Source organism: Hyaena hyaena, unplaced genomic scaffold, assembly GCF_003009895.1.
Source record: "Hyaena hyaena isolate Hyena2069 unplaced genomic scaffold, ASM300989v1 scaffold_364, whole genome shotgun sequence".
In the NCBI taxonomy this organism is placed as follows: domain Eukaryota; kingdom Metazoa; phylum Chordata; class Mammalia; order Carnivora; family Hyaenidae; genus Hyaena; species Hyaena hyaena.
The window spans coordinates 900,819-925,630 of NW_024080996.1; the positions used below are offsets into that span (position 1 = coordinate 900,819).

The window sequence follows — 24,812 nt, forward strand, 5'->3', positions numbered from 1 at the left end:
TTTGAGGAGCAAATGGATTGAAGGCTGGTGCTTTGAATGGAATGGGAGAATGAGTAGCTGGAATGCTGGAGGAGAGTTAGTTATTATTTTTTTCTCCCTAAGCCTGGGAGGGGGAATTAAAGATGGGAGGATGAGGTCCAGTGGATATCAGAGACTTGTGTTTAGCTAGCCTGCAGCTCCCTAGTGGCAGCAAGACCTTGGAAAGGGGGACGGCTGTCTGGAGGTGAGTAGAAATTGGAGAATGGATGCCATAACCTTGAAATCATTGGCTTAAGTCATCTGGTCTGAGTGGAGAACATCACTTGGGTGAACTTCTGTTGTAGAGCCTGACAAAGTCTCAGAGTCAGGGGTGGGGGGCAGCAGGGCACCTGAACTAAAACTGCTTTGCAGAAAGAGAATGTCTGAGCTTAAGACAAAGATCTAAGTGTTTGCAGGAGCACACTTGTTATGCGTAACATGTAGCTTTAGAAGGTTATCGAGATACAGCCAGTCATCCAGTCATGTCATTGAGCTTTGGGGAACGATGGCTGTGTGACTATGAACTGAGAGAGGTGTAATCCTAGAACCAAAGCTTGGGACATCCAATGTGTGCAGACCGGAATCTGAACCAGCCAGGACACTACCACAATGCTGTATCATTGTGGTAGAAGGTAGCAGCATTTGTTAAACAAGACTCCATTTTTTCCCTCTATTTTGTTTTGAGAAGGGAACTGCATCCTTTGGTCTAAGATATGAACCCCACAGTTTCTTAGATATTCAAGGGTGAGGAGGTCTAAAAAGGAGAGACTGAACTTTGTAAAACTAAAAAGGTTCTGGGCAGGGGGCTTGAATGATTCACTGGGGGAAAAAAGGCATAAGGCCTCTGAGTTTATGACACATGTATTGCTATTTCTGCTTTGGGGAAAATTTGGGAAGTTTTAGTTGAGGAAGGGTATTTATGATGTTTTGATGACCTTTGTTTTTTTTCGAATATGTATTAGCCTTACTCTGCGTGGTTCTGGAGAGCAAGACAACAAAGGGCTGTTGGCTACATGGGTGCAGGGACAGATATTCACTGCTAAATCCCAGAACGTGTATTGGGCCCAATACATTGTTCACTAAATGGCTGCACGCATGCACACATGACAAATGAGAACATATGGGTGAAACTTACAGGGAGGCAGATTTTTTATTCAGTTTATCTTGCTCATAATCTGAGTTATTAAAAAAAACTAAATGGACTGTTCTTGAAAGGCAGTGGAATTCTCTATCACTGGGACTGAAATAGGAGCCAAAGAACCATTTTGCAGGGATGTGATAGAGGGTTTATTCATCAGATGATGGTGAGACCACATAACGTCTGAGGTCTCTGAAAACTCAGGATATGCCAGTTCTGTAACTTTAAATCCAAGGGTACTTATCTTTGTACATGGACTTGGGAGAAGTATAAATAAGACTCATGATCTCAGGAATCTTGAAGAGGCATGTGTTCAATGGCATGTTTATTAAACAAATGCTCATGACAGATTTTCACAACAGCAACAAATGTTATTTCACTACATCACATCTCCCTTGCTAAGAAAAAAAACAACAATCACAGAGAGGTTGATGGATTTGGATTATTTGTTCACGTTTCTTTGTGGGGAGCGGGGGAGTAAAACCAGTCTCCTCACTCGTTTCCCTCTGTTTCCTCTTCTTGAGGGGCATCTGGTTTCATTTTCTTCACCTCTGCTCTGGCCAAGTGTCCCCGGAAGGCTGCTTGGATTTTGAGAGCAGCATTCTCCTCTTTTTCTTTTTCTTCTTCAGAAGATTCCTTCATGGAATGGAGGGAAAAGTAAGAGACTTCTTAAATATCCAATATTTTGATGCCATAAAAATAGTGCATACATTGAGGGACATAACGATCAAGATCTGTTGCTTCCTAGGGGAATTTTATATACTTGTCACATTGCATATGTACCAAATGGCAGGGGTCAAAATAGCAGGCATTTTGTTGGGTCATTCTTTTTTTTATTTTAATTTTTTTAAATTTCTGAGAGAGAAAGAGAGAGAGAGAGAGAGGCAGCGTGAGCAGGGGAGGGTCAGAAAGAGAGGTAGATACAGAATCCGAAGCAGGCTCCAGGCTCTGAGCTAGCTGTCAGCACAGAGCCTGATGTGGGGCTTGAACCCACAAACCGTGAGATCATGATCTGAGCAGAAGTCGAACACTTAACCTACTGAGCCACCCAGGCACCCCTTGTCTGGTCATTCTTTAATATGTCTCTGCAATAAATGATCCTTGCCCACTCCCCACCTCTAGTAGCTCCTACTTAACCACTCCCTGAGCAATAACATTTTTTGGAAAATAAGAAGAATCCTTGAGGCATGGTAAAAATGTCAAGAAGAATAGTAAGTGTCCTATTTCAAAATAATCATGATTACATGAAATTAATTTATTAATTTCTCAATGATTAGCTAATCAAAATCATACATTTAAAGCAATAATGTCAGTTTTAATGTGCAATAATATCAGTTTTAATGTGGTGGGCTGAACTTCTGTATATAGCATCTTTTTTAAAAAATTTAGGTATAATTTACCTAAACTGTAGACAGTGGAACATATATCTTAAGGGTCTGATTCAATAGCTACATAGTTTTTAATATGTCATTTTAAATTATAACAGTGATACATATACATTCAAAAACTTAACTCACTGGTAGTAAAAGTTTTCTCCCCCTTTCCAAATCCTACTCCTAAGATGTAACCATTATTATGGGTTGAGTATATATATCCTTCCAAAAGCTCTCTGTATACAAAGTATTCATATGGGTATATACATGCCTTTTTATTTAAAAAATGAGATCATGTTAATTACAATGTTCCCAACTACTTTTGCATAACTATCTATCTTGGTTCTCTTTTCTATGTTATTATTCAGTATATAATTCTGCCCATTCTGTCTCTCTGTCTCTCTCTCTCTCTCTCTCTCTTTTTATAACACCATTGTGTTACATTGTACTAATGGAATTTGACTTACTTTACTTTATTTATTTATGAGAGAGAGAGAGAGACAGCGCGAGCAGGGGAGGGTCAGAGAGAGGGAGATACAGAATCCGAAGCAGGCTCCAGGCTCTGAGCTAGCAGTCAGCACAAAGCCTGATGCAGGGCTCAAACCCAGGAATCGCGAGATCATGACCTGAGCTGAACTCGGACGCTTAACCGACTGAGCCGCCCAGGTGCCCCAGAACTTGATTTATTTACTCAGTCTCCTGTTGATGGACCCTTGGGGTGCTTATACCCCTCACTCCATTAAAAAATCAATGAGGCACAGGGGCGCCAGGGTGGCTCAGTTGGTTAAGTATCTGACTCTTGATTTCCACTCTTAACAGCACTGAGCCTGCTTGGGAATCTCTCTCCTCTCTCTCTGCTCCTCTCACCCTCTCAAAATAAATAAATAAAAGTCAAAAAAATACAATAAGGCAATTCTAGCTCTTAAACTTTTAAATGCAAACAGAATGGTATTAAATTCTCTGAGATGATGCCCCAATATGGGCAAATGATTATAGTGAAGTTGGAAATCAATGAGATCTCAACTCAAACTTATGAAAAGCTGTGTAAGGGCAACTACTAAAAATGTAAGGAAACGAAACTCCCTTTCTTCTTCCCTGACTTCCCATTGCACCTTATGGCAATGGTTAGCTGATTGGGTTGTACTGATATAATTCTGGAATAATTCATAAAGGTTATGGGGAAAAGTTCTGCCCCCCACTGGGTAGGAGGGGAGGTATTCTTTGAAGGGGATGCCTCCTTTAGGGGTCAACTACTGGGTAACTACCTGGTACAGGAAGGTATGAAAAGGAACTCAGAAGTTTGGCCTTTCACACTGGTAGAGCGTGAGGTCTTTCTCACTAGGGTTGGTCCTCTTGAGTCTGGACTATGAAGAATATAGCCAGTGATATGCTGGTAAATGTTTATATATGGACTCTCCAGGAAAAAAAAAGTCTGATTTGCAGTATTGGCCACGATCTTAATACTCCATCTGTGGCTGAGTTCAAGCGACCAAACAGACGTTGCTGAACATGGGTGTGTAGACATGTGCATAGCTGTCTCTTGAGAGCTGGCTCTAGCACACTCCTGAAAATAGGTAGCTTTGAAGGTGGACCCCACTGAGGTCTTTATTGCTTAGATCTGGGCTGTCAGGCAGCAAGTCATTCAGGGTAGCAGTGCATGGAAGGTGAATAACACACACTGTGTAAGGCCATTTTGTTTGGTGGCATGTAGTTCTCTGTGAGTTTCCTTTTGTTATCTCTCTGAACCTTTGTCACTGCATGGTAGTGAGAGCATCAGTTAGTGAAAGACTCCCAAAGGAATGCATCTGAAGCATCACGACTGGGGCAGTGGGTTCTGTCTGTTCTTCTTGGGAAGATTTCCCCACCTACTGACAATCTTGGAAAACAAGATTTTATTTTTAGAGGGAAGAACGAGTTTTCCTTTATAATAGGCACAGCTAAAAATGATCCACCAGTTAGTTTATCGCTGATGCTACTTATCTAGAAAGCAAAATAGTAATTTTAGCAATATGGGTAACATACTAGATTCATATTTGAAATATAATTTTAAAGTTTATTTGTTTATTTTGAGAGAGAGAGAGAGAGAGAGAGAATGAGAGAGTGAGAGAGTAAGAGAGCACAAGCATGCAGGGGAGGGGCAGAAAGAGAAAGAGATTGAGAACCTCATCCACTCCCAGGGCCTCTTGGGGCTCAAACCAAACTGTGAGAACATGACCTGAGCCAAAATCAAGAGTTGGACGCTCAACCGACTGAGCCACCCAGGTACCCCTGGAGTACAATTTTAAGTTGAGTGAGATCTTTCTTTGTAGGAATCTAATAGTATACAGAAAACATAACTTACTAAGGCTGTGACTGGTGTTTCATCCTCTTTCACAGTTGCACCAGACTTTTCTTGTTCTGATTCACAGTTCTTAGGTGATTCATGTTCCTGGAAGAGAGGTCAGAGGGCCAGAGGCAATATACTGAAACAGTAAAGTCTTGGATCAAATTGCTTAAAGGTAATTAAATATTGCTTTATATTATTGAGAAGAAGCGGGAATTAAATATGTACTGTTTTGTAAGTAGGTTGGAAAAAAATAAATGAAAACTCTCAAGAGAATATGTATAAACAAATAGGACCAAGGAATTGGTAGAAAATGTTTGATTTTTTGCTTTTGGAATGCAACCTGGTTTTATATTAAAAATAAGCCATTGTCTTATACTAAAAGTTGGTAATATGCTGTAATGAATCTTTTTTTTAAATGTTTATTTTTTGGAGGAGAGAGTGGGAGAAAAGGGAAAGAGAGTGGGGGAGGGGTGGAGAAAGAAAGAGAATCTCAAGCAGTCTCTGCACCGTCAGAGCAGAGCTCAATTCTGGGCTAGAACACATGAACTGTGGGATCATGACCTGAGCTGAAACCAAGAGTTAGATGCTTAACTGAGCCACCAAGGAGCCCCCATGCTGTAATGAATCTTGAGCAAAGTTTAAAAAATAATTGCTGATAGTTTTTAAAATAAGAACAAAATATAAGCCATTGTGTCTCATGTGAAGTCAAGTCGCAGGCTCCACACTGTCAGCACAGAGCCTGATGTGAGGTTTGAACTCACGAGCTGTGAGATGATAACCTGAACCGAAATCAAGAGTTGGAAGCTTAACTGACTGAGCCACCTAGGCGCCCCTCAAGTTGACTTTTAATGAAGTCTGTAGATTAAAAACGATGTCAAAGAATTAAGTTCTGCTATGGGGAACCATTTAAATACATTTTTTAGAAAAGGGAAATCAGTTCTATTTTGACATGGTTATTTAAATCTTCCACCAAAATAGAGGCATTGCTAATTCACAACCTGTGGAAAGAGTTTCTTTCATCTATAAAACAGAAATTTGAAGACATATAAGCTAATCATGTAAAGTCTTTAGAATTCAGAAGAGATGAAAAAAACACACCCTGAAATTGCTATGTGACATAAGGATTTAAAACTTTTCAGCATTATTCCTTTGATTGAAATAAAACATGAATACAGAGAATCTACTTAAATGAAAACAAACCCAACACACCCACATCTGGCAGGCACAAATGGATGGAACTTCACATTTGAACTTATGGAATAAGTGACAGGTATTTCCCCAGGAAATTCCCCAAATCTATTGGGAACACAATCAAAACTTGAACTTGGATAATTCCTTTTAATTCTTCTTTTTTACATTTCTTTATTTTGAGAAAGAGGGAGAGCATGCATGTGTGGGAGGGGCAGAGAGAAACAGAGAGAGAGAATCTCAAGCAGCCTCCCTGCTGTCAATGCAGAGCCCGATACAGGGCTGGATCTCACAAACAGTGAGATTACGGCCTGAGCGGAAATCAAGAGTTGGACACTTAACTGACTGAGCCACCCAGGGGCCCCAAATTCTTTTTAATTCTAATATCTGACGGTGCTTTGTGGCTAATATATTATCTCAGTTGTCTAGCAGAGTGCTTCTCAGACAAATTACTTTGGGAGCTTGTTAAAATTCAGCTTCTGATTTGTAGATCGGGAGTAGGGCCTGAGACAGAAGGTCCACCAGGTTCCCAGCTGATGCCAATAATGCTGGATCACACACAGCCCTTCTCAATCAGTGCTCCCTTCTGGACCACAGAACACAGTGTTTGAGTTCAACTCTTTTCTCAATTCCCCAAGGATAGTACACAGCTAGAATCATTCTAGATACAAAGGAGAGACTTATTCCCTATGTGCAATGAGTGCCTTTGGCTTAGGGCTTAATTATTTTGAGGAAGCTTGGTTAAGAAAGGCTGTAGGAACACTTCTAAGGAGAAGATAGGCTCAGTCTCTGAATGGATTAACTGTATAGAAGAAACGCCATTACAAACTTTAATTCTAATCAGTCATTGGTAAGATGTCAATGATGATGAAACAATTGGATAAATGGTGTTTTGTTTTATAAAATGCCATTCATTAATTCAACAAATATTGAGGATCTGCTATTGCTATAAGCACTGTGATATTCAATGAAATCTGAAGAAAAATAACTTTCAAGTACATTCTTCCTATTGCTCATCTTTCAATCTCAGCTTAGTATCTGATCACGATATAGATCTTTAGAACAACATTTCTCCTCAGAGAGAACAGCACACTTAGAAAGGTTGAGTAAGATATTTGTGATGCCTCTCCTGATGTTCATGATTCTGGGGAGATTCTGAGGATCTCTGCTTTGGAGATGGGGAGAAGAAATAAACAAATCCATGAGTTTCATGGGACCGTACCTTGAATGCGTGGTTGTTATAGAAGCGGTCGTCTACCTTCGTCCCCCATTCTGCTGGATCAAAGTTGGTTTCTAAATTAAAAAATAATAATAATAATTTCAGACTTACTTTGAATTCATTAAAGCAAACCCAGAATCGTAACACATGACAAGTTTTCTTTTTCAAATTGCAGGTTCTTTACTGCCAGCTGAAAATCTTAATTGGTTTTTCATGTTTATTTATTTTTTAATTTACTTTAAAAAATTTTTTAATAAAAAATGTTAATATAAATGTTTATTTATTTTTGAGAGAGAGAGAGATAGAGTGCTGCTTGCACTGGGGAGTGCTGCTGCTTGGGGAGGGGCAGAGAGAGAGGGAGACACAGATTCCCAAGCAGGCTCCAGGCTCTGAGCTGTCAGCACAGAGCCCGATGTGGGGCTCGAACTCACGAACTGGAAGATCATGACCTGAGCTGAAGTTGGACATTTAACCAACTGAGCTACCCAGGTGCCCCTTTTTTTAATTAAAAAGATTTTTTAGATGTTTATTTTTGAGAGAGAGAGTAAGTGGGCGGGGGGGGGGTAGAGAGAGAGGGAGACACAGAATTTGAAACAGGCTCAAGGTTCTGAGCCGTCACCACAGAGCCTGACATGGGGCTCAAACTCACTAACTGGGAGATCATAACCTGTGCTGAAGTCAGACGCTTAATGGACTGAGCCACCCAGGCACCCCTGGAGAGATTTGTTTGTTTGTTTGTTTGTTTGTTTGTTTTTTAATGAGGCATATTATGTAGTCAGTAGATATGACAGGAAGAAGTATTTCTATTTAAGCAGAATTATGTTTAACTTTTATTAACAATTTCAAACTTAGGGGTAGAGAATAATATAACAATTTTCACTTGCACATTATTCAGATTCAACAATATAAACTCATGATTTATCGTATTTTATCTGTAACTTCATTCAATTTCCCATCCTTTCTTCTAATTATTTTCAAGCCAATTCCAGGATTCCTATTGTTTTATCTACAAATATTTATTTCAATATGCATCTTTAAGATATAAAGAAGCCACAATATCATTATCACATCTAAAAACACTCATTCCTTTGTACCAGCTATCCAAATTTTCTCCATTGTATTATATATATATATATATATATTTTTACTGTTGATTTGTTCAAATCAGAAGCCAAACAATGGACACATAGAGCCTTTTGTTGTGTCTTTTGAATCTCTTTTAATTGAAAGATTTTTTCACCTATCTCCCAGCCCACAGTTTTTTCCTTGAGATTTTTTTGTTGAGGAAATTGCATTATTTTTCCTTTGGAGTTTTCCACAATTTAGATATTTCTGATTCCATTTCTGTAATGACTTTTAATAAGTTCCTTTGCTTTTGAATTTTCTGTAGTTTATTCAGGTTTTATTTATTTATTTATTTATTCATTCATTCATTCATTCAGGAAGAATACTTTATAGATAGTACAGTGTAATTCTGTCAGGATATACATAATATCTGGTTGTTTCTCTTTTTAAGGGGGTTGTTTTCTTTTCTTTAGGGGCTCATGGATGATGATTGCTTAGATCATTTCTTTAGGGGTTGCAAAATGGCAATGCTCTTATTAGATCTTTACTTCTTTTTTTCTGGAGTAATCAGTTAAGAAAAGCTTTCCTATATCAACTATTTGGTCACCCTGACATAAGGTTCATCTAGAAAAGGCAGGTTTAAGGTTTGATTCTTTCCCATTATCAATCAGTTTTCTGAATAATCAGTTGGTTCCTTAGGATTCTCTCAGGGAGGTTTTGTTTGTTTTTATCATTATGAACTGATGAGTATTTAATAAATTGGATAAACTTCAATCGATTGCATTTTTTATTCTTCCTGATGCTTTGTCCAAAATAGGCCAGTAGGAGTTTATTTGTGTGCTCAGATGCTCCTGAGTCTGTTGGAAACAACTCTAGTTATCTTTGATAGTATCCTTAATTTTCTGGTATGGCAAGACATTCAGACTCAACTTGGATACTTCCTAACCAGTTCTCAGAATTAGCTAGTCCTCTAAGAAGCCTTGTTTCCTGGGAAATGGTAGCTAGAGGCCACAGTCTAGAGGTTAGGTGCTCACTGGTACTGGGTTGGTCATTGTTTTGTGGTCTTAAAAAAAATGTATAGAGCTAGAAAACATTTCTTTCATTTTTAAAGAGAAAATGTATCATTGAGGTCACACTGATATTTTCCTGTTTGAATTTAGGATTATAGGATTTTATGAATTACTTTCATTTTTATATTTGTATGTCATTTTTCTTAGACTAAAAATCTTACTCTTAACAGTAGGATAGTTATTTGCTATGTCTGACAGTGTAAAAAATTATTTCAGAATAATTATATTATAATATTATTAACAATGATTACTGAACACAACTTAAGACTTTTATACCTCATTTTGTTTTTAGGCAATATCCATCAGGGATGTACAAATTACTGTGTTATAAAGTCACTTGAAATAAATTCTGTGTGGTTATGTTACCCATTCAATACTAGTTAGGTTTATTTGTTTCACTTTGCTTTGAAACTTTAGAGACTGCTTAACAATTTTTTTTAAATATTTTTATTTATTTCTAGGACAGAGAGAGAGACAGCATGAGCAGGGGAGGGTCAGAGAGAGAGGGAGATACAGACTCTGAAATAGGCTCCAAGCTCTGAGCTGGCGGTCAGCACAGAGCCCGACGCAGGGCTCGAACCCACGAACAGTGAGATCATGACCTAAGCGAAAGTCGGACGCTTAACCGACTAAGCCACCCAGGCGCCCCAAGACTGCTTAACAATTTTAACATTTATTTCTACTTTAAACTATGTTAAACATTTATAATTTTAAATTCAAGATATATTCAGAGAAGTCTTGCTTTTATTCTGTTCCCTCTACTGTTCCTTTTCCCTCAGAGGGAAATGTAAATTTCCAAAAGATTTATTCTTTCACTTAAAAATATAAACAAATAGCTATATATTTATAACAACACCCCTTTGTTAGATAATTGCTAGCATTGTTTTTACCTGATATATCCTTTAGACCGCTCCATAGCAACATGTAGAGATCTTCATTGTTTTTTGTTTTGTTTTGTTTTTACTGTTGTATATAATTCCATTGTGTGGATGTCCTCTAGTTTATTCAACAAATCCCCTATAATAGATATTTGGGTTGATTCCTCAAATAATGATGTAATGAAAAGGGAAGAAGTAGAATTTCTGGGTCAAAGGTTGACAGTGTATATAATTTTGGTAGATATTACCAAATTCCCTTCTTTTATATCTCCTTCAGCAGTGTATATGACTTATTTCTCCTTTAGCCTTGCCGAGAATAAATTGGCAAACTTTTGGCCTTCTGCCAGTCGTAAGGGAGGTGGTTGGTAGTGGTATCTCAGTGTAGTTTTGATCTGGGCTTCTGTTGTTATGGGTTAGGTTTAGTATATTTTCATATGTTAAGAGCCATTTACATTTTTGTGTGGTTTGCTCAGATCTCTTGACCATTGTTTTATAAGGTTGTTGGTTTTTTCTTCACTATTTTCACAAACCTTTATTTACTAGGTTTATTAACCTGTTGTGATATAAACTGCAAATATTTTCTCCCAGTTTGTCATTAGGTTTATTCTTCTTATGGTGATTTTGTCATGTAAAAGTTACTTTTATGTTGTCAATTTTATCAGTCTTTTCCCTAATTGCTTTGGATTTTTAAGTAATTATAGCAACTTAGCTAGCAAAATTTTTTCCTCCTTTAAGTTACAGAGAAATTAACAAGGTTAATACATGGTTCCTCCTAGTATTTGTATGGTTTCATTTGAAAAAATATTTAAATCTCTGATCAATTCGGTACTTACTCTGGTGTATGATACAAAGAATAGGCCTAATTTTATCTTTTTCCATCTTTATTATCTCAGTATCACTTAACAAAAAGCCCGCCTTTTTCTTAAGGGTTTGTGATATCACTTATAGCAAATACTAACATGTTCCCTGTCAGAAAAATAAAACTGAAAATAATTACCCATGAAGAATGCTGGCAAGGGAATTCTTGCATTGTGTGAGAGACTGGCCTAGACGAGTTTTTCTTCCTTTTTGGAAGCACAAAATTCTCATACTTGTATCAGTTGGATAACTCACCTTTGGTTCACATGAGTGAAAATGGGTGTGGTGCTTCAAATGTTTTCCAATAGTTTTATACAATTTTTATCAGAGAGCTCGTATTCTGAGACCATTAGTCTGAATCACCAATTGCTTTAATTATCATGAGCCAGTAGCAATGACTCAAATGTTTTTGTAATGGGACATTTCTAAGATCTAAAATTAAATAAATGACTAAAGACTTTTTACTCATGAATTTGTAAAATGAGTGTTATAATAATGAAATTAAATTAATGTTCATTGTAATTCACCTCTTACCCTAAAAGATTTCTCTTGATAGCTCTTTAGCAGCCCTTACGTTGCAAATTGTGCAACAGATAGTCACACTGACTGGATATGTAAGAGACCAGCAACATTCAGGAAACTGGCAGAGATTCTGAGCTCTGTCTGGGTTGAGCTAAGACAAAATGGTGGAGCTGTGCCGTGTGCATGGTAGTTGTTTTACTCAGGTCTTGCGGTAGGCCTCCTTCTGGAAAATGATTTGAAATGGAATGCTTATTTACTTGTAGCTAGCTATTTCTAGTCACCTTTATTACTCTGTTGGTATTCTGTAGTAAAAAGTAATGGTGGTAACAGCTTATACAAAATGTTTATTCTAATCAAGAATAGGGTTTGTTTGTTTTTTTTAATGTTTTATTTATTTCTAGGAGAGAGAGAGAGAGACAGCATGAGCAGGGGAGGGTCAGAGAGAGAGGGAGTCACAGATTGAAACAGGCTCCAGGCTCTGAGCCGGCAGTCAGCACAGAGCCCGACGCAGGGCTCGAACCCACGAACCGCGAGATCGTGACCTAAGCGAAAGTCGGACGCTTAACCGACTAAGCCACCCAGGCGCCCCTCAAGAATAGAGTTTTTAATAGAAGTATACAACTGTAACAATTCTCGTTTGGACTGCTGGATTAGTTCTTAATGGTTACGAGCCTTCAAGGCTGGGACTTTGGAAATTTTATTTCTGAAAGTAAAGAAACTGCTTTGGCTCTCAAGCAGTCATTATTAGCATGAGTCTTAGTCTCTGGGCAGGGCAGAACCTTGGGAGAATAGAGAAAGAATATAAATGACCTGGAATTTCACTTTTATTTATTTTAATTAAAAAATGTTTAATGTTTATTCATTAGAGAGAGCACAAGTGGGAGAGGGGCAGAAATGGAGAGGGGGGGGGGGGGAGAATCTGAAGCAGGTTCCAGGATCCGAGCTGTCAGCACAGAGCCCGACGCGGGGCTCAAACTCACGAGAAGGGAGACCATGACCTGAGCCAAAGTCGGACACTCGACCAACTGAGCCATCCAGATGCCCTGGATTTTCACTTTTAAAAGCAGTTTTTCCCCATGCCTTTATTGCATTATTAAAGAAGCACAGAATTATATTTACAACACTTACAATACTTTCAAGTAGGAAGAGTCAAAATGTAAAGAAAGCCACAAACTCTCCTCCCAGGAAGAACAGTCAACTGCCTGGGCTGCATAGAACAGCCTGTTGGAAAATGGAGAGTTAGACTCGATGATCTCTTGAGTTTCCCTTCCACCCAGTGTGTCCAGGAAAAACACAATGGAGGAGGAGGTCTGGGTAATAAACTGGTGATCTTCAATAATGTGAAATAATGTGATTTTACGAGAACCTGTCACAAATGCACATGTTTTCAACAGCAAGAACTGTTAATTGAAGATCCCTGCTTCATAAAGCATTTCTATGGAATAGGGACGGTCTTAAGCCAGTTTCATCATACCAAATGCTTAGTCTCTTACTTAATGAAAAATATGCCTATTTTTAAAAGCTTACTCTCTCGTTTCTCTAGAAGATTTTCAAAATATGCTGCGGCAAAAGCTGGTATATTTTCTGGTTGCTCCCTCAGAATCTCACGTGTCAGCCCTTCAAGAAGATTCCCAAATCCTTGTGGAATTCGGTAGTGGGTGTTGGAGAATGGAATCGACATCTCCTTGGAAGGGACTGCCTTCTGTACCTAGAGATTTATTAGAGAGTACTGTCTTTAAAATTGTCTGATTTTACTTATATAATCACAACTATGACAAATTATTTCTGAGACCCAAATTTTCTGGACTTCTTTTCTCCCTACACAACCCCAAACCATCATTGCTTCCAAAGAGTTTTGAGCTTTCCATTATTAATTAGAATATTATAAATACAGACCCATTTAATAGGCCAAATCGTTTTTTAGTCACAAAAATCACAGATTTTTCATTATAACACAAAGTAGTTTTTTCTGTCTCCTTTTTTGTCTTTAAAAGGTGAAGGTAATTTCTGCTATCCCACAGGAATTCAGAGAAAATGATTGTTAACAATTCATCATAAATCGCGGAGAAGACGCTGTTTGGGATCAAAAATTTAAAATATGAAGAACTAATCCTGGTTCTAGAAATTGCTCTAATGTGTTGCATATAAAAGTTCAGTACGTAGTCTTGCCCTAGTTTCCGCTTCTGAAGCATAACCTACGAGGCCTCGAAGCACCTATATACTCTGAACGGGGAAGCAGGAGCAGCGGGGAGGGAGGGGGGTGGCGGCAAGGTCATGATTTTGCAGTCCTAGAGTCCAAAATTTTGGGATTCTTCTATTTTCTGGTTTTGTCTTGACCAGGTTTTATCTTCCTGTCTTGGAATACAAGGACTAGATTAAGGATAGCAGCCAAGCAGCGGGCTGGGCTGCTGAGTAAGCCAAACGACACTCCGGGCCCAGGCCGTTTTGTGAAGGTGTCAATGTCACAAAACCCCCAAGCCGTGGTTGGGGTCTAGGTGAGGGACTAGACGGTTGAATGAGGCCCAATCTGTGGAGGATGTTTTCCTTATTTTTGAGACAATAGGAGATGAGGTATCGAATCATTCTAGGGTTGTGAAAAGTACTGCTGAGACCCTGAACCAATCTGGGGACTGGAGGGCGCTCGGAGGGGGAACGCGGGTCTAGTCGGGGGCGGGCCGTCGAGGAGCTGGGATTTCAGGCTCTTGCAGAATGGGCTGCCTTGGACCCCAACCTGCACTGGCGATCCCGGAATCTGTCGGGGGTCCTAAGAGGATGCGAAAGGCAAAGGGAAAAGGCGAGGTCTTAGTGTTGGAGAGGAAGAGGGGTAAACCGCCTCACCTCTTGTTTCTCTCAGAGCTGGTGCCGCTGGTTCCGGTTGTTATTTCTCGTTGCTGGGTAACCGTTTTTTTTTTTAAATCCAACTACGGCGGCCGGGAAGGGGGGCGGCACGGCCTCGCCCGGCGGCCAGTGCGGGCTCCGCAACCGAACGGCCCGGGAGGGGTGGAGTCAGGCCTCCCCGCTCCCCGCAGGTCCCGCCCACGACCCCGCCCCCGCGGTGAAGTCCGCGTCCCGAGTCCGGCGCAGGGCTGGCGGATCCTCCCAAACATGGTAGCACCGGGATTTGTATTTGGGCTGGTGCTGCCTTTAATTCTGCCGGCCGACACCAGTGCAGGTGAGGTGGCCCGGCTCGGCCCGACCCCTCCTGGTCAGCCTGCGCGGGCTCCGAGATCCCGCGGCCTCTGCAGGCCCCGCGAACCGGGAGCCGCTCCTCCGACCAGACCGAGGCCTAGCCCGCAGGTGTCTGCTGGGCTGGAGTACCGGCCGGTCAGCTGCCTCCCCACCCTTCCACCCTCGTCACGTTGCCGCGTGTGGGGCAGAGGGAGGGTTGGGTGTATCTGATAGGCGAGGCCCAAATGTGCCAGACCGTGGCCCTCAGGGTCTTTGAATAACTGCAATGGAACTCGAAGGGATGGGGGCGAAGCTAGTTAGATAGTATTTGGAAACAGGTAACTGAGTCATCCAAAACATTTCACTGCTGCCCCCACAGTAGTACCCTTGGGGAGGGTTTGCTTCAGACTTGGTTCCTTGGGGGAATTAAATTTTACTAGTTTAAGTGGTGATTAGGACTAAGAAATACAACCCCCTCACTAGCTCAGAATATTTAAGGCTTAGCTTTGATTGCCGGCGCAGCTTATGGGGATGATATGCGTGACACTGGGGAGGAGGGTGACTCACTTTGACTACTGTCCAGGTCAGATCTTGTCGTTTGAATATCCCAGGCTGGACCCTGAGTCACAACCACGGAGAAGCAGAAGCAGGAATCTGCCGCTAACGCAAAGTAAAGTGATAATGCTGGCCCTATGTTTTTCTTCCAACCATTCAAATAGTGGACCCCCAAGTTCCCGGCTAAGAAATTCACGTTGAGGTGAGAATAGGGACAAGGTGTAGAAAAATGACTCGTGCTCTACGTGAGCACCCAGAAGTACCCAGACGGACCAACTGGCGTCCATAAGTAGCTTTTCAGGCTTTAACAAAAGTGTAAACCAGCAGCCCTCTCTACATATCATTTTCTGCCTCTCACCTTCCCTGGGTGACCTTTGGGTCCACCATATGATAAAACAGTAGAGCCGTTGTTTTATTAACTTTTCTGTTAAAGGCTGTTATCTTTTTTTTTAATGTTTTATTTATTTCTGAGAGAGAGAGAGAGAGAGCAGGGGAGGGTCAGAGAGAGAAGGAGACACAGAATCTGAAGCTGACTCCAGGCTCTGAGCTGGCTGTCAGCACAGAGCCCGACGTGGGGCTTGAATCGTGAGATCATGACCTGAGCTGAAGTCTGACCCTTAACTGACTGAGCCACCCAGGTGCCCCAAAGGCTGTTATCTTTCATGCCAGTACAGTATTCTGTCTTCACCTGTGGGTCGTATCATGCCCATGTTTACTATGTAATATTTAAAATGTACAAAAGTATATGAACAATGAAAGAATAAAATGAACACCAAGGGTGCTGCACCCAACTTAAGAACTAGAACGTTGCCAGTTTTTCCAGACTCCCAGGATGTTCCTCCCCAGGGCATCTGCCAGTTCCTCACAAGAGATAACCTAACCACTGTCTTAATTTTGTCACTCACTAACAGAACACTAATTCCTGTTTTCTACTCCAAATGAAGGAAAAATTGAAGACCTAAAAAAAAAAAGCTTCAAATGCTAAGTGTCTTGTGTTTGACAAAAAGAATGACCAGTCCCGCTTCCTTTCCTGTTCTCCTATTTTGTCCATTGCTCAATTCCTTGGTAATGTTCCACTGTCTACCCTTATCAGCTTGGAATGTGAGCTTTAAAAGGTCAGGGAATATGCCTTTTTTTTTTTTTTTTTTTTTTAATTTACCACCAGTATCTGCAGCAGACTGGAAACTGCAGTAACTCTGGAATCAGGTGACTTGGTTTCTAGTCCTTTCGTAAACTACCTGTGTGATGTAAGGAGCTGAATATGCATTGTGGACGGCTTCCCAGTAGAATGTAAGCTTCCTTCTACTTTTCCTTTATTTTTTTCTTCTTTCTTTTTCTTACTATTCTATCCTCAGTGCTTAAAATGGTACCTGGCCCACAGTAGGCATTAATAAAAATTTGTTGAATTAATCAATGAATATGCAGGCTATTAGGTAAAATTACCTAATCTACACCCTAATCTATGTCGATATCAGTCTGTTGATCAGTAAATAACATGATTGTACCTTGGGGTGTGAAAGATCCTTTCTATCCTTAAAATTCTTTAACTCAGAATAGAGCCAGGCACAGTGAGGACCAGGGAGTGTGTGTTGGCGAAAACAGACTGACTTGGAAAGAAAGATGTGTCCCCAGCACAATGAGACAAAGGCTGCACTCTTAGAGAGCTCTTCCTTTGCATAGGCTCCTGTGCAAATGACAGCCAGTTTTCTTCCCTCTGTTCCCCTCCCCCCACCTCTGCTTAGCTCTTAGCCCTTTGGTTTTCAGTTCTTGTTCCATATGAAGCACCTACCCAAAACTAGGCACTCCCACACATGTGCCTCTCCCCTTCCCTCCAGCAGGCAGCCAACGTGCTTATGCAATTCTGGGATATTAGAGTCTCTTAGAGCATTTTGCTTGTGGTCGCTGTGCATCTCCAGCCCATTATCCAGGCTTCTGGAAGACTGTTGGTTGTCATGTAGGTTTTAGGATGGAACTCATGAGAGAGAGCCGCCTAGGATGTTTAGCGATTGGGCTGCTATTTGAAGCACAGGGCAAATAGGCCACAGAATCTGTAAAGGAGACCGACCCCATTAGCTTTGGGGCCCTGTTTAGTATAGCCTCAGGGGCCATCATCATTTGTAGCTTTCAGGGAGGAAAATGTCAACCTTGTTAGTTCTCATTCTCTTTCCTGCCTATCATTTTCATTTAAAACCCTTTAAAAAAATTGTAACTCTGTTAATTATTTTCTTCTAGGGATTTTAGTCTGTTTTGTTCAGACAAATTGGGACATAACTTAGGAAAGTTTTTATTTTGTTCCTCCTTGTTAAGTTTTGATGAGGAACTCATGTAGATAATTTGGATAGATGCTTGTTATTAATAAAATACTTCAATATAGGCTGCATGTTAAAAATAGGAATGATCTCGTTAAAGTGAGTTCTTATTCAGTCTTGTTAGTGACTCTAGAATAGAATCTACAGTTTCAAGTGCTCTCTCTCTCTCATTCTTTTTATATAACTTAGCTTGTGAAATGGGTAAAATTGAGACGAAAGACCTTTGTTCTGACATTTTGACCTTCTGTTGCTCGCCGTCCTTATTTTTATCATCTTAACTTATTTCAATTTACCTTAGAAGGAAGCAGATGTCACAGATATTCATAAATGCTTATTTAAAATTTTTAGTGGGTTGTCAAAAAAAAACCCCACAATAAGGGGAATTATTTGCAGGAGTCGACACTGGCAGGATGGAAAGGGGCAGATAAAGAATACGGGAAAGATTAGGGGAGGCTGTGTTGGAGAGAGGCAGGTTTCTTTATTCCCAGCAACGAGGAGTGGGCCTGGTAATGGAAAGTAGGGGAAGGAAGCGGTTTATTTTTCTCATAAATACCATCTGTGAGGTGCATAAAAGGAGCATTTTCACAACTTAGGGGGAGAGCACAGAGCGTCAGGGCCAAGCCTGAGAGCAAAGGAAGATCAAGAGCTCTGAAGGGGAGGAGGTTTGTGGCACATTGGTTGTCCTAGGCTCCTCGAGTTTTCCTTATTGGCCATGTTGTACTGTGATGTATACTGTTGGCAACTGCCCTCGTTCTGTTGCTTACCTAATTAGGAAGAATAAGATCTAGTTTTAGAAGATTAAAGGGTCTGGGTATATTCAAATTGTCTTGCATAAAGACTTTATGTTCCTTGCTGTTTAACCAGATGCAATGGATGATGAATAATCCAGCCCCCGATGATGCTTTTCTAAGTGTTTGTTAAAATTTTTAGATGTTGATTTTCGCTTTGCTTCATACATCAATAATTACATGGTGCTGCAGAAGGAGCCAGCAGGGGCTGTGATCTGGGGCTATGGCAATTCTGGAGCCACCGTGACAGTGACTCTGTACCAAGATCTAGAAACCATCATGGAGAAGGTCACGAATGTCAAAGGTAAGGCTGCTCTTCCTCAGTTCAGCTTTTGTCCTCTTCTGCCACCTGCTGGACAGTCTGTAAAAGGAATGCTTGCGCGGGAACTCCGGTTATCCCACCCATCCGCTTAAGTTTGAGTGTTTACCATATGTTAGGTACTGAGGACACAAAGAGAATTAAGACAGAGTCAGAGTCCCCGCCCTCCGGATCTCATGGCGTAATGGGAATAGATGCCAAGTCATAAAGTGCAGTGCGATAAATGCTATGATGAAGGTGTCTGTGGGGTGCCATGGGGTATAGAAAAGAGGCTGCTAACTCAGATCGGATGGTAAGCAACAGTTTCCACTGAACGGGACATTTGAACTGAATTATTCATAAAAGGGAGGCAGTATGGAGGAGTGCTTAAGAACCCAGGCTCTGGGCTTACTGAGCTCAGGTTCTGACTCTCACTGTGTGACTCTGTAACCTCAGACATGTTATATAACATCTCTGCGTCGCAATTTCCTTATTTATAAAGTGGGGATAATGATAATTTAGGGTTATTGTAAGGATTTAATGAATTAACGCATGTGAACATGTGTGTTAGCCACCATTATTATCATTATCATTGTTATTATATTTAGAGAGTCACTCAAACATTTGTTGAGTGCCTATGTGCCATATATTGCACTAGGTACTGGTAATACAGAGATTAGCAAGATAGATATGGTCTCTCTCCTAATGAAGTTTACAGATGAGGGGAGGAGGCAGAAAAAGAATAAGCAGCTACAGTTTAAGTCAGGTGCCGTAATGTGGATTTGCAGTGTGCTATGGGAGTGCTTAGGAGAGATAATTACTTAGTCAAAGATTTATCTTGAAAGATAAGTTGGGCAAATCAGGTAGGGGAAATGGCCTGGACAAAGGCATGGGCCATTGGAGACATGGCAAGCAGTTTGGTTTGTCTAAGCCCTGGGGTCTGTGACTGGTAGCAGATGACAGGAGAGAAGGTTGGAAATGTAGGAAGGCTTGTCACTGCTAAGGACTGTATACTCTACTTTGGATCAGTGGATTTTAAGTAGCCAAATAACTCCATCAGCTTTGTACTTCAGGGGTCACCTGGGTGGCTCGGTTGGTTAAGCGGTTGACTTTGGCTCAGGTCATGACCTCATGGTTGGTGAGTTCGAGCCCCGCATCAGGCTCTGTACTGACAGCTAGCTCAGAGCCTGGAGCCTGCTTTGGATTCTGTCTCTCTCTCTCTCTCTCTCTGTACCTCCCCTGCATGCATGCTCTCTCTCTCTCAAAAACCAATAAATGTTAAAAAAAAAAAAGATTCTTATTTTAGGAAGATAACTCTGGCAGCACTGTGGGGAGTGGAGTGGAGATCAGAAAGAATAGAGGTGGTGGGAACTGTTAGCCTATGATATTTAGGCAATAGATGACAAAGTCCTGACCCAAGGTAGTGGCTTTGAGGATATTCAAGAAGGCGAGAACTAGAACCTTCTGTGAGCAGACAGGTCTTACAAAGGAGTCTTTGTCTAGAAAGGGCAAAGGTGTGTAAGGGACATGCATAGGAGCATAGTGTAAGTTAACTGGATATTGGAGGACACAGTCACGGCTGGGTCAAGTGGAGACAGGATCAGATCATGCATGGTTAGAGGTAGTGATTATAACCATGGAATGTTGAAGGTGAGCATCAGACAGGTGAGGAGGCTACTCTGGGGAGCAGGGGGGTTAATGTGGGAGTTGGTGGTTTGAGCAGTGACTTGAAGATATATATGACAGGGAAGCTTGTGAGATTTTTACTGGGCCTTGACAACAAGGATTTCCTGATTAGCTTTGTCAATATCCAGTCCAGAGTGACCCAGACCCTGGTGCAGGCTCTTTATAATTCATTTCCATACAACAAACATTTTTTTAAAAGTTTATCTATTTATTTTGAGAGACAAAGAGAATGTATGTGTGCGTGTACACACACTCTTGCATGGGAGCGGGGAAGGGGCAAAGGGAGAAGCCGAGAGAGAATCCCAAGCAGGCTGCAGTGCAAAGCCCAACATGGGGCTCAAATCCATGAACTATAAAATCATCAACTGAGCTGAAATCAAGAGCTAGAAGCTCAACCTACTGAGCCATGTAGGCGCCCCAGCAAACATCTAAAATTACAATGTGCCAGGCATAGATGCGAGGTGAGTGCTTCTAGTTCTTGGATTTTAAGACTTTTTAATGTAAGAATGTTAACTGGGCAAAACTAAGAACGTTGAAAGGGGAAGCATAAACTGATGGAGAAGTTGCTCTTTGTTAGATTTAAATGCTACTGGTGACCTGCAGGATATACTGAAAATGAATTTGAGAAACAAGCAGTGCTATCTCTTTTTCTGTTGTGCCCATCTTAGAAATTAACAGCACAGAGTGTAAATACTGGTGATCGCTGTTGATTTAGAAATCCGAAGAGCTGCTGTAGTTTAAAAATAAAAAATAGGGATACCTTGGCTAATAATTAACATTACCAATAAATATTTAGAAGACAGAGACTACATAGTGCTACAGTGATAGATACAAAAGATATATATATATATATATATATATATATATATACTTTATATATATTTGTTAGGCTCTCTGCATTTGCTTGGTAGAAGAGAAAAAATAAAATTTTTTTTGTAGATCCATAAACCTACTTTTAGGAGCATCTTGCTGTGTTCTGTACATGAAGCAAAATGGATAAAATGTTATTTGAAATAAAGGAGGTAGACATGTAGGACATTTCATAGGGCGGGAAAGAAAATGTTTCTCAAAGGAAACACTGCATGGTATATTGAAGGGCTGACTTCTCTTTAAATTTGATGAGGACTCTGGGATTTTCAGCTAGACTACCTCAGTTTGTCACTCTGTCTCTGTTAATATTTAACTTATTACTTATAATCAATCCCCTGGATGTCCACAACAAAATGGAATTAACAGCATGAAGATTTTTGTCCAACAGACTGACACTTAAGCTTTGGGACAATTAAACCTTGAGGGATGATTGGGAATGTGGGTCAGGTTCTGGCCTATTCAAACCATATTGTCAAATGATGCATGATGATTTTTTCAGACACAAGGAATAAAACTGGGGTGGATAGGGTATATCTTCTCACTTTGACACACACGGGGGATAAAACGAGAGTGTGTCTGGATTCATCATCATGACTGAGGTAAGTAGGGATATTTTTTTTAACTTAGAAAATTACAAAGTCTAACCCCCTTAGAAAAGTAAAAAGCTCCTGGTTGCTGTGTTAGCATGCACACTCGTTTTCTGTGATAAACAATAAATTACCACAAACTTAGGTGCTTAGAACAACATATTTTTGTTACGGCAGAGTTTCTACAGATCTGAAGCCTGGGCCATTGCTTAGCTGGGTTCTCTGTTCAGGGTCTCACAAGACTGAAATCAAATGTTTGCTGGGCGTGTTCTCATCTGGAGGCTTGACTAGGGAAGGATCCCCTACAAGCTCCTGTAGGCTGCTGGCAGGTTTACTTCCTTATGCCTATAGAATTCATGGAAGCATCTCTACTGCTTCAAATCTCTGACCCCTAGACCATCTTTTATTTTTTTTAATTTTTTTTAAAAAATGTTTTATTTATTTCTAGGAGAGAGAGAGAGAGAGAGAGACAGTGTGAGCAGGGGAGGGTCAGAGAGAGAGGGAGTCACAGATGGAAACAGGCTCCAGGCTCCGAGCTGGGAGTCAGCACAGAGCCCGACATGGGGCTCGAACCCACGAACCGTGAGATCATGACCTAAGCGAAAGTCGGACGCTTAACCGACTAAACCACCCAGGCGCCCCTATTTTTTTTAATTTTTAAAAAATATTTTACTTATTTCTGAGAGAGAGAAAGAGAAAGAAAGAAAGAAAGAGTGAGAGAGAGAGAACGAGCCGGGAAGGAACAGAGAGAGAGAGGGAGGCACAGAATCGGAAGCATGCTCCAGGCTCTGAGGTGTCAGCACAGAGCCTTACACAGGGCTTGAGCTCACAAGCCATGAGATCAGGACCTGAGCCAGAGTCAAATGCTTTACCAACTGAGCCACCCAGTTGCCCCTAGACCTTCTTTTAAAGGGCTCGCCTTATTTGGTCAGGCCCACCCAGAGTAATCTTCCTTTTTATTAACTTAGTGTCAACTGATTAGGAAGTTTAATTATATCTTCAAAATTTCTTTAGTTTTTCTATGTAATGTAACCCAAGTCACAAGAATGACATTTCCTCCCCTATGCCATTTTCTGTTGGTTGGAAGCAAATCACAGATTCTGCCTGAAGTTGAGGGGAAGGGATTATGTAAGGGTGTTACTTATTGGGGGATCACCTTCGGGTATATCTGCCATTGTATGCTGTTATTCATTCATTCATTCATTCATTCATTCATTCATTCGTAGTTTGTTGTCAAGTTGGTTTTCATATAACACCCAGTGCTCATCCCAACAAGTGCTCTCCTCCATGCCCATCACCCCCCTTCCCCTCTCCCCCCCACCCCCATCAGCCCTCAGTTTGTTCTCAGTATTCACGAGTCTCTCATGGTTTGCCTCCCTCCCTCTCCCCAACTATTTTTCCCCTTCTCCCCCACGGTCCTCCATTAAGTTTCTCCTAATCCACCTATAAGTGAAAACATATGGTATCTGTTTTTCTCTGCCTGACTTATTTCTCTCAGCGTAACACCCTCAAGTTCCATCCACGTGGCTACAAATGGCCAGATTTCATTCTTTCTCATTGCCATGTAGTATTCCATTGTATAGATAAACCACATCTTCTTGATCCATTCATCAGTTGATGGACATTTAGGCTCTTTCCATGATTTGGGTATTGTTGATAGTGCTGCTATGAACATTGGGGTACATGTGCCCCTATTGCATGCTATAATTTAAACAATTTGCATAAACAGTTTTATTGATGGAAAAATGTTCAAGCTCTTTTTTTGCTTTTTACATTTATATTTGGTGGTGGTGATGAGCTTTATACAGAATAAATACAGGTTGCAAAGGGGTGGTTTGGGCAGTAGGATCTTCTTTACCTCCAAGTCACTTCTACAGATCATTGAACTGATTTATAGCTGGTGAAGTGCCAGGATTTTGTGGGCAAGGAACTTCTTCCTGTTCTAGGCTTTTCTTCTTGGAAAGGGAAAGGTCATGGATAATTTCCCTTTTTTTCTTCTTGGCATCTGAGATTTGGCACAATAACCTGAAAAATAATAACATCTGATGTTAATAGCAAAAAGAAAAAAGCATGAATGCACTCTATGACTAATCATGTCTTTAGACAAATTCTTTTAATTTTTTTCCCTTTGATTGTTTGTTCTGATTTTGAGGTGGTGGGTGGTCAGGGAGATGGAGAAAAGAAAATGAAGAGAGTTCTTTACTTCAGCCATTGACTGGAACATGAAAAGAGGGACAGGAAGAAATAGGCCCCCAGATATGCTAACCATCGGACACAGAAACACAAAGCCTGATTAGTAGTTTGCATGGTTTTCTTGGTATAGCTCAGGACTGGGGTTTACCCTCCACCATTCACTGAATGCCTCGCACACAGTAAGCACTCTAAGTAACTGTGTAATGAAGGAAGGGCACGAATCTTCCTAGATGGGAGATGAAAGTATGCGAGGAAGCAAATATTTGAATGCAACAAAAATGAGAGTTTACAGAAACCTGGGCCTGGATTGGTAAGAGAGGTCACAAGATTCACATGTGATGAAGGTCCAGAAGAAGGAATCAGAACAGCTATTGTTCAGAAAGTCCATCAGGCTGAGCAGAAAGTCAGCTGGATGTTGAACTTCCAACTCTTCGTAGTATGGCTCGGTTTTATTATTTGGATTCAATCTAATGGGGGGTCAACAAAGTTTTTAAAGACTGTAACTGGATTTCATCATCCTGTGGTGAGCTCCACTTTATTTTTTTTAAATGTTTTTTTTTTTTTTTAATTTATTTCTAGGAGAGAGAGAGACAGCGTGAGCAGGGGAGGGTCAGAGAGAGAGAGAGGGAGACACAGACTCTGAAACAGGCTCCAGGCTCTGAGCTGGCAGTCAGCACAGAGCCCGACACGGAGCTCGAACCCA

General features: G+C 40.8%; 2 protein-coding genes across 15 annotated transcripts in view; one reads left to right on the forward strand and one right to left on the reverse strand.

Moving 5' to 3' along the window:
* Positions 1-24,812, forward strand: part of SIAE (sialic acid acetylesterase) — a 66,086-nt gene that overhangs the window by 12,591 nt on the left and 28,683 nt on the right. For 2 of the 14 annotated variants that reach the window (XM_039250179.1, XM_039250182.1), the window contains one exon: positions 18,618-18,779. In XM_039250179.1, coding sequence (XP_039106110.1) covers positions 18,656-18,779 — 124 coding nt within the window. In that variant the 5' untranslated portion in view covers positions 18,618-18,655. Of the gene's footprint in view, positions 1-4,974; positions 5,028-14,651; positions 14,828-16,584; positions 16,669-18,296; positions 18,350-18,617; positions 18,780-19,003; positions 19,087-20,339; positions 20,439-20,903; positions 20,921-21,828; positions 21,929-24,530; positions 24,633-24,812 lie in introns of those variants that run through there. The other 12 variants (XM_039250183.1, XM_039250178.1, XM_039250181.1 and 9 more) reach the window with 12 other exon arrangements.
* On the reverse strand, positions 1,454-14,585 carry SPA17 (sperm autoantigenic protein 17). The gene is made up of 5 exons (XM_039250193.1): positions 14,494-14,585; positions 13,183-13,363; positions 7,266-7,336; positions 4,871-4,957; positions 1,454-1,792 (listed from the first exon to the last, which is right to left on the reverse strand). The coding sequence occupies exons 2-5, from the start codon at positions 13,334-13,336 to the stop codon at positions 1,649-1,651; spliced, it is 456 nt and encodes a 151-aa protein (XP_039106124.1). The 5' UTR covers positions 13,337-13,363; positions 14,494-14,585; the 3' UTR covers positions 1,454-1,648.

Coding starts and splice junctions, on each gene's coding strand:
- SPA17 (XM_039250193.1), bottom strand. CDS start 13,336: ATGTCGATTCCATTCTCCAACACCCACTACCGAATTCCACAAGGATTT. Junction 7,337..13,182: donor TCTTCTAGAGAAACGAGAGA/GTAAGCTTTTAA, acceptor TTTTTAATTTAG/AAACCAACTTTGATCCAGCA. Junction 4,958..7,265: donor ATAACAACCACGCATTCAAG/GTACGGTCCCAT, acceptor CCTCTCTTCCAG/GAACATGAATCACCTAAGAA.